The sequence below is a fragment of the Geospiza fortis genome, unplaced genomic scaffold, assembly GCF_000277835.1.
Source record: "Geospiza fortis unplaced genomic scaffold, GeoFor_1.0 scaffold59, whole genome shotgun sequence".
Classification (NCBI taxonomy): Eukaryota; Metazoa; Chordata; class Aves; order Passeriformes; family Thraupidae; genus Geospiza; species Geospiza fortis.
The window spans coordinates 2,396,047-2,405,046 of NW_005054381.1; the positions used below are offsets into that span (position 1 = coordinate 2,396,047).

General features: G+C 49.9%; 1 protein-coding gene across 1 annotated transcript in view; it reads right to left on the minus strand.

The window, feature by feature from the left end:
* The window catches only part of CALN1 (calneuron 1), a 76,939-nt gene extending 75,146 nt beyond the window's left edge, over window positions 1-1,793 (minus strand). The window contains exon 1 of the mRNA XM_031060381.1: window positions 1,787-1,793. Coding sequence (XP_030916241.1) covers window positions 1,787-1,793 — 7 coding nt within the window. The remainder of the gene's footprint in view (window positions 1-1,786) is intronic.
* Between the last annotated feature and the right edge of the window lie 7,207 nt (window positions 1,794-9,000).

Consider the following 9,000-nt stretch of genomic DNA (forward strand, 5'->3'; position numbering starts at 1 on the left):
CTCTTCCCCTAAGCAATGTCTTCATTTACTCCCAAACGTGGGCAGCTGACACAGAACTGTACCAGAGGATAAAAGGGGGAAGAGATCCCAGGAAAAATCAGAGGACGGGAAGTTCATCCTGCCCCACGGAATCCCAGAGTCCTGCAGTGGTTGGGGTTGGGAGGGACCAAGGCTTCTCTTGTTCCACTATCCCAGGCTGCTCCAAGCCCCAGCCAGCCCATCATCCTGATTAACACCTTCGTTAATGACCTCAAAGAGCAGCAGCCGCATGAATTTAATTCCCAAATGATCCAAGGCTGGGAAGAACTGGAAGGGTGCAAGCCCAGTGAGGAGAAAGGAACAATCAGTCAGGGTTTGGGGGCAGAGGGGGCTGGGCAGCAGGAGCAGAGCTGGCCCTAAAAGGTTTCCCAGGAAAGTTTATCCTGATGTTCCTCCCTGGGTGTGAACATTCCCGTTCCCCAGGAACCCAGGGCACAGCACTCCCTTCCCGGAGTTATTTGAGCATTCCAGAGCTGTGGAGGGGAAGGGAAGGAGATGTGTTTGCCTTTAATTCATTCCCTCTCTCTGCTGCCATTGAACAGCTGCGCTTTACAGCATCCCGATCACCGAGCACATGTCCAATCAACCCCTCCTCCGGGAGAAGGAGGGGAGAACCAGGGAAAGGAGGGGAGAACCAGGGAAAGGAGGGTTCTTCATTACCTTTCTGAAGGGCACCAACGGCGCTGCCAGAGCCGGCCCTGACACCCAGCCCGAAAGTGCTTCACTGCCCCAAATCCATCCTCATCCTCCCCTCCCGCTAACCCTGCTCTATCCCCATCCCTCTCCCGGCTCCTGCCCATTCCTCCCCATCCTCTCCCTGCTCCTGCCCGTCCCTCCCCATCCCTCTCCCTGCTCCTGCCCGACCTTCCCGCTCATCTCTCCCCCTGGCCGGGTTTATTTCCAGTGATTTCCCCGGGCACCCATCGTCATTTTGTTGTGTCTCCTGGACGAGGAAGAATAACGATTCCCCGGAGAATTAATGCCATCACACGCCCTGGCCGCCCTGGGCTGGTTTGGGCTGTAAATCCCACCCCAAACGTGTCATTACCCCGCAGCCAGCCCGCACGGCGCTGTCATTGGGGAGATAAGAGCCGAGATAACACCGCCCCAAATCTCCCCACTCATCGCCGTCCTTAATTGTCCTTAATTGCACCTTTGGGCCCCCGAGTAAGGAGGGAAGGATCTGAAAGCTGCAAACTGCTCGTCCTTGAGTGAACCGGGGAGTGAGGCTTGGCACTACTACGGCTAAAAAATTGGAAATTTCCAGCCCTCCATCTGCTATTCTCACTCTTGTTTTTTTGGGTGGGTTTTTTCTCCCTGCCACAAACTGCAACGAAGTGTCAAAATAATCCTGTTTTTATCTAATGGCAACGCCCCCCCAACGTATTCCAATGGGAAGTGTCAAAATATTTCTCTTGGTTTTTGGGATCCCAGCGGAGCAGCTCAGCAGGGCTCTCGCCGTGCCCTGGGGTGTCCCCCCCAGAGCTGCTGCAGCCTCTGGCTCTTCTGTCAGCATCCCCCAAACCGGGCAGGACCAGGCTGCTGGGATGGGAATAACCCCAGGACTGACAGGGCTCCGGTGCTCCAGGGGCTGGGAGAGACACGGGGATGGCAAAGGCACAAACGATCCCGTGCTCCTTGTTATAAATAAAAAACCTGCCAATTTTTTGGGGGAAAAAGGGGTTGCAGAACCTGTTAAACCAGTTGCTGCCAAGGTAGAGTTCTACCTGTTTGTTATTGCAATCACCGGTCATTCTCGTTAATCGCTCCTTTTGTATCGGTATGGCCCTGCCTGAGGCTTGTTATAAACTAATGTTTGTTCATCAAAAGATGTAATGTAACTATTAGGAACCTGGATATACTTAACAGGAAATCTTGTAACTGCACAAGCCTGGTTTGACAGGAATAGCACAGACCCACGATAAGCACAGCAGGAAGTCCCACTCAAGATAAGAATCCGCTCGCTTGCAAAAACAGGAGGGTCGGGACCAGCAGAAGGCAGGAAAAGACCCCCCCAGCAACAGCCCGGAGCAGGAACAGAAGACACGTACACAGGAACAGAGAACGTACAGAAGACACGAACGCAGAAGATGGAGCGGATAAAAAAGGACTCAGGAGCTTTGGGAAGGTTGCGGAGCAGAGACTCCCGGCCACCAAGCGCGCTGAACTTGCTTGTTATCCTTACCCAATAAATTCTCAATTGGTATTCTGACTGGCTTAGAGAATTCTTGATTGGCTTAGAGAATTCACAAACCTTACTTATAACAAGGCTAAGTTGTCCTTCTCCCCAGACCGTGAGAGGAGGGGACATGGGGGGGCGGACATCAGAGAGAATGCAAAATAAACCTCAGGACCAGCATGCCATGGGAGGCCACCCCACCAAACTTACTGAAAGGAGCCCGAAAACAATGAGCCAACACAGAATTAAGAGAGCAGAGTGATGTCTGGATGTGAGGAACAAAGTACCATGTCGTAGACATCTTTTTCACTAAAATCCTTTCTTTAGGATTTTTTCCTTCTGGGAAGCTGAGGCCCCAGAAACAAGATGTAAACAATAGATTGTCTGCTGCTGTGGAATGCAACAGGTGGGTCTGTGATTGGTCTCCTGTGGAACTTCTGGTTCAGTGACCAGTCACAGCAGAGCTGGCTTGCAGAGTCTGTCAAGGCCAGCTTGTGTGTTATCATTCTTTACTTTCTATTCTTAAGTAGCTAGCAGCTTCTAGAAACTCTCCTTTCTTTTTCTTTTCAGTATAGTATAGTATATGTATATATCATAACATAATAAATCAAGCCTTCTGATCATGAGTCAAAGATCTCGTCTCTTCCTTCACCCAAACACCCTTGTGACCACTGTCACAGTACCGAGCCTGCAGAGATGCTGAAAACCTTTGCTGTCCCTCACCCTGACCACAGACCTCAGCTGGAACCAACACCCGAGCCTGGAAAACTCAAAAGTGGAGAAACACGAGGCTACACTTACTGCTCTTGTCGGGACAGGACCCCCAGCTCTGCCCTTTAGTGGACAAAGCTGCACATTTTTACTCCTCCAAGTCACCCTGAGAGCGGTGACGGAGAAACCACGGACCCGTCGAGCTTCCCAACCTTGAGCTGATCACTTTTAATAAAGGCATTAAAAGGAAAAAAAAATCTCCTGCCCTGGTTATTTCACTCCTCACCTGGAGCAGCTGGGAAAGCTCTCACAGCTCAGGGCTGGGGCTGCTCTGGCCCCAGGGGCATTGTTTGTCACAGATTTGGGCAGATTTTTATTCATCTCTCCCTTCCCTAAGAAACAAATTATTTGTGCAAAAGATATTTTTGGTGCTTCTGCTCCCAAGCACATTGAACATTTCCAGGTAACCTTTGGTTGTGGATGCGACAGGTTAGAGAGAGAAACACATAAACTTTCCCAGGCATTGTCCTAGGGGAGTTGTGAGAACCCTCAGAGAAAGAATTAAAACAATTCTTATCTTAATCTCTGCATCTGGTGTTTGTGAACATGTGGAACGTTTGTAGGTGATGTTTATGGAAGGATATTTTACAAAAAGGTGTTGTTCCTAATTAACCAGTGGGGTGAGGGGTGTTGTTTAAGGACCAGTCAGGTTCTGGGTGACCAATCAGGTTCTGGATCTTGTCTATAAATATGTGTAGTTCCTAATAAATCTCACTTCATGCCTTCTGAGCATGGAGTCAATGTTGCCTTTCTTCAGCCGTTCCTAACTCAATGGTGACATTTGGGAGCTGCCATTCCCATGGAAATGCAGAACAGAACAAGAGCTGCTGCTCCCAGATCCACCCTCAGAGGGAAGCTTTTCAAGGATTGGGAACCCTTGAGGGCAGGCTGGGGGCAGCAGCACTGTGATCCTGCAGGTGTTGGAAGGATTTGGCAAACCAGCAGGTTCCACTATTGTGCATCAATTTCCCTGCTGCGGAAATCCCTGCAGGACAGAGCAGGGCTGGCCCAGCAGAGAAGGGTGGGGCTGGAGGGGCCCTGCTCTGACCACCCCTGTAAATCAGGAGGAAGAACCAAGCTGTCAGTGCCTGGGGAATAAGCAGGAGGAACAATCACCTTCTCCCTGCCAGTGCTGGGAAAGGGCCAGGCTGGGCCTGAGGGATGAGCTTGGAATGAAAGAAGTGAGGAGGGTGATGGAGAGGAAGGCAGGACTCAGCTCATGGAATCCTGGAATGGTTTGGGTTGGAAGGAAGCTCAAAGCCCATCCAGCCCCACCCCTGCCATGGCAGGGACACCTCCCACTGTCCCAGACTGCTCCAAGCCCTGTCCAGCCTGGCCTTGGGCACTGCCAGGGATCCAGGGACAGCCACAGCTGTGGCCAGGGCCTGCCCACCCTCACAGGGCTTTGATTTCCACCTGTGAGGGGACAGGAAGAGGGAGGGGACATTCCAGGGACAGGGAAAAGCCATTTCAGGTGAGGAGCACCACTGGTGTAGGAACAAATGGGTGTGAGGGGATTTGGCCTCCAGGAGGAGGAAGTTCCAGGGGTGAGCATTGGGAAGTGGGGCTCTGTCTGTTCTGGGCAGCTTTGGTGACCAAGTCACCTCCAGCAGCAGCAACCTCAGCCTCCAGGGAATGCTTCCAGCCTGCTGAAAACATTTTTATTCCAAATATTTCAGTCTTGATATCCTTTATCAAATATTTCAGTGCATGCTGCAGCAGTTGGCATAAACACACAGGGATTCCATGACCTTTCCTACAGGTGATTCCAGGGTCATTCCTACAGGTGATTCCAGGGTCATTCCTACAGGTGATTCCAGGGTAATTCCTACAGCTGATTCCAGGGTCATTCCTACAGGTGATTCCATGGTAATTCCTACAGGTTATCCCATGGTAATTCCTACAGGTTATTTCATATTCTTACTGTTGATTTCATATTAATTCCTACAAATGATTCTATGTTAATTCTTACAGATAATTTCCTGTTCTTACAGGTGAGTCCATGTTAATTCTTACAGATGATTCCATGTTAATTCCTAGAGATGATTCCATATTAATTCCCACAGACAATTCCATGTTAATCCTTACAGATAATTTCCTGTTCCTACGGATTATTCTGCGTGAATTCCTAAATGACGGCTCATGTTCTGAGCTGTCAGTCACTGCTTGAAACCTTTCCTCAGCTCCCTGCCCTCCCCTCCTGCTGCATCCCTGGCTCCCTGGATCACCACCAGGGTTTTTTGGGCACCCAGCCCTGGAATTCTGAACAGGAGCACCAGGACGGGGGCTCTGCCCAAGCCAATGGCCCAGTTCTGCTCGCTGGATAAAAAAATCAGCTTTTTGTGCCACATCCACTGCAAATCCCTGTCCCCTGCAGAGATGGGTGTGGGGACAGCACCTCCCACCGATTCCAGGGGGGTTTGGTACAAATTGTGACCCTGAGGTGCCACCACAGAGACCCTTCCTCTGACTTGTGCAACACAAAACCTCTGCGAGAGAGGGGCTCCAAACACCCAGAGAAATCCAGGGAATCCCACAGCACTGGCACAGGCTCCTCCTGGGCTTCCCTGCCGTGGATTATTGACCATGGAAATGCCCTGGGAGCAGCCCCAGAGCTCCCCTGCCCTCGGGGTCCTCCCCAGCTCTGCTCCCCAGATGGGGCTGGTCCACAGCCAGGAATTTTGTGGGGCTTCCTGGAAATTCCATAACCCAGGAAGGGCAAGGCCAGGGAAAAATGTGTTACCCAGCCTTGGTGAAAAAGGAAAAGGAAGAAGAAAATGAGACAGAAAAAGAAAAATGAAGAGAAAGTTTTAGAAAAAGAGATAAAAAGAGAAAGAAGAAAAAATAATAAAAAGAAGAGAAGGAAGGGAAAAAAAGGGAAAAGGAGAAAAGATAGGAAAAGGGGAAAAAGAAAAAGGAAGAAGAAAGAAGGAAGAAGTAGGAAGAAGGAAGAAGAAGAAAAAGGAAGAAAAAGAAGAAAGAAGAAGAAGGGAGAAGGAGAAGAAGAAGAAGAAAGGAAAAGAAGAAGGGAGAAGGAGAAGAAGAAGAAGAAAGGAAAAGAAGAAAGAAGAAGGAGAAGAAGGAAAAAGAAGAAGAAGAAGAAGAAGAAGAAAAAGAAAGAAGAAGAAGAAAGAAGAAGGAAAAAAAGCACCAAACCCAACACCAGCACTGGAAGGAGATTAGCGCTACAAGGCAGATAAATTCCAGATTCATGCTACGACTTTTGTTTACAACTCCAGAACCCGCTGCTAAAAGGCTGAATGAGGAGGGAATAAATTTCCAGTGTTTTCCAAAGAAAGCTCCATCTCCCTTTCACAGCTCTCTCTATCAGCAAACAGCCTCCTCCCCCCTCCTCCTTGCAGAGCAGCACAGAGTGGAGCGCTGCCCTCCTGAGCCTCCCCCGCTGCAGCTCCCGCTCATCCCGCTTGTCCTGGACATCCCTCACATCCCTCACATCCCTCACATCCCTCACATCCCTCACATCCCCTCACATCCCTCACACCCCTCACATCCCCCAATCCCTCACATCCCCTCACATCCCCTCACATCCCTCACATCCCCCAATCCCTCACACCCCTCACATCCCCCAATCCCTCACATCCCTCACATCCTCCAATCCCTCACATCCCCTCACACCCCTCACATCCCCCAATCCTTCACATCCCCCAATCCCTCACACCCCTCACATCCCCTCACACCCCACACATCCTCCAATCCCTCTCATCCCCCAATCCCTCCCACCCCTCCCATCCCTGCTCTCCCAGCAGCCCCATGGGATTGTTCCCTGTGGTTGGATGGATTTTGCATCCTGCCCCGATTTCCTGCTGGAATGAGCTCTGTAGGTCTCCAACCAGAAGCTCTCAGTCTGTGCCCAGTAGGAAGCAGAAGCTCTCCCTTCATGTGCAGCTCCTTCCCTGGTCCTGCCAGAGCCTCAGCTGGACTCTGAGCACTCTCTGCTGGGAATTTCCTGCCCAGAATTCCCGTGCCATGTGGAATCACGTCCTTGGGACAGCCATAGGGATCATTGTTACAAACCCTGAGACCTGGCTGACAAAGGGGATGGGTTGGGATCCTTCTCCCCATCCCAAACTCACCCTCCATAAAGACAGGCAGTGCCTGCAGCAGGTTTTCCTGGAGTTCCATTGCTCTCCCAACCCCTCTGCCTTTAATTAACTTCCCATTAAGCCCAGGTTAACAAGGCCTTACTGTGGTTTTACTCAGGACCAGAGAAGGACCTTGGACCCTGCTGAGTCTGCTCAGGACTCGGGAGTTGAGCCCACAGTGAAATCTTCCTTCTCATTCCCCCAAATCCTCCAGGTGGGACAGGAGCAGCGCCTCCAGCATCCCTCTCATCCCTTTCCTCTCAGCAGATTTCACAGAATCCTGGAGTGGGTTGGGTTGGAGGGGACCTCAAAGCCCATCCAGTGCCACCCCTGCCATAGCAGGGACACCTCCCACTGTCCCAGGTGCTCCCAGCTCCAGGGGCAGCCACCCTCTGGATCCCTTGGATTAATTCCCACTCCTTGTTTCTCCAATATCCCCATCCAAGGTGAGCAGCTGCCCCTGGGAAGGACCTGCCTCTGGTTTCATGCTTTTCATCCAAAATTCCCTACTCCTGAGCATTTTCTGCTCCTCAAGTCCCAGAGTCTTTTCTACCCTGGAAAAATCTTTTCTCCATGAAGTCCTGAGTGATTCTAACACAGAAATGCTTCCCTGAGAGCACAGCTGGTGATCAGGAGCCCAGCAATGAATCCCACTCCACACATCCTGTCTGTCCCTGCCTTCTCCCTGCTGGGAGCTCAGGGAAGGAGCCTCAGTCCTGGCTCCAGAGCAGGAAAGAGGCAGCACCAGCTCTGTTTGGAAAGGAAACTCTGGGAAGGACTTGGCCATGCCAGAATTCCCCTCCTGCTTCCAGCCTCAGACACAAACTCTGCTCTTTGTGCACAGAACCCCAAACCTGAGTGCAGAATTAAACTCAGATTTTTGCCTTTGCTTTGGGGCAGTTTCCCCCATTGTTTTCCCTTTCCCTAAATTGTGCACTTACTCATTTTGGGGCTGCCAATCTCTGCCATCTCCAAACTCCAGCCAGCACTTTCACCTCCCAAGGGATCTTTGTACATCCCCAAATCCCTGAGGAACAGGAGCAGCCCAACAGGTGAGGGGCTGTGACCTCAGTCCTCAGCACCTGAACCTGCAGCCCCAGGCTCCTCAATGCCCCTGGAAATTCCCAAACAAACTCAGAATTTTCATCAGGTAGACAGCAGAAAGCAGCAAGGGCAGATGGATGTGGGAGCAATCCCACAGCAACAGAGGGAAGGGCTGGGAACTGCCAGAGCTGGAGACAGAAATCACAATTCCATGTTCCATTGGATTTGGGGCAGCCTGGCTGCCTCTTCTTCAGCCTCCTGGCAGCTGGGATGAAGCCAAAAGGGTTAATTCCAAATATTCTGGCCAAAAGAAAGGTGAGGAAAACTCAAAAAAGAAGAGAAAGAAAAAGAAAATGAGAAAGAAAAAGAGGGGAAAAGAAAAAGAAAAAAAAAGAGAAAGAGAAAAAGGTTAAAAGAAAAAAAAATTAAAAAAAAAAGAAAGGGAAAGAAAAAGTAAAATTAAACCAAAAAGGGAAGAGGAAAAGGAAAGGAAAAAAAGAAAAAGTAAAAGAAAAAAGAAAAGTGGAGAAGGAAAAGGAAAAAGAAAAAAATAAAAGAAATTAAAAAAAAAAAACAGAAAGGAAAGAGAAAAAAGGAAAAGAAAAAAGGGAAAAAGGAAAATAAAAACAAAAAGAAACAATAAAAAGTAGGAAAAGGAAAAGGAAAAGGAGCTTTTGGGCAGTCTGGCTGCCTCTTCCTCAGCATTCTGGCAGCTGGGATCAGGCCACAATGGAGCAAAAGGCTCCAAATATTTTGGCCAAAAGAAAGGTGAGGGAATTTGGGAACTACTCCACCCCTTGGTTTGCTTTGCTTTCCTTGTCGTGGCTTTGCAGTGGAAGAGAACAAAAGCTCATCCATCATTCA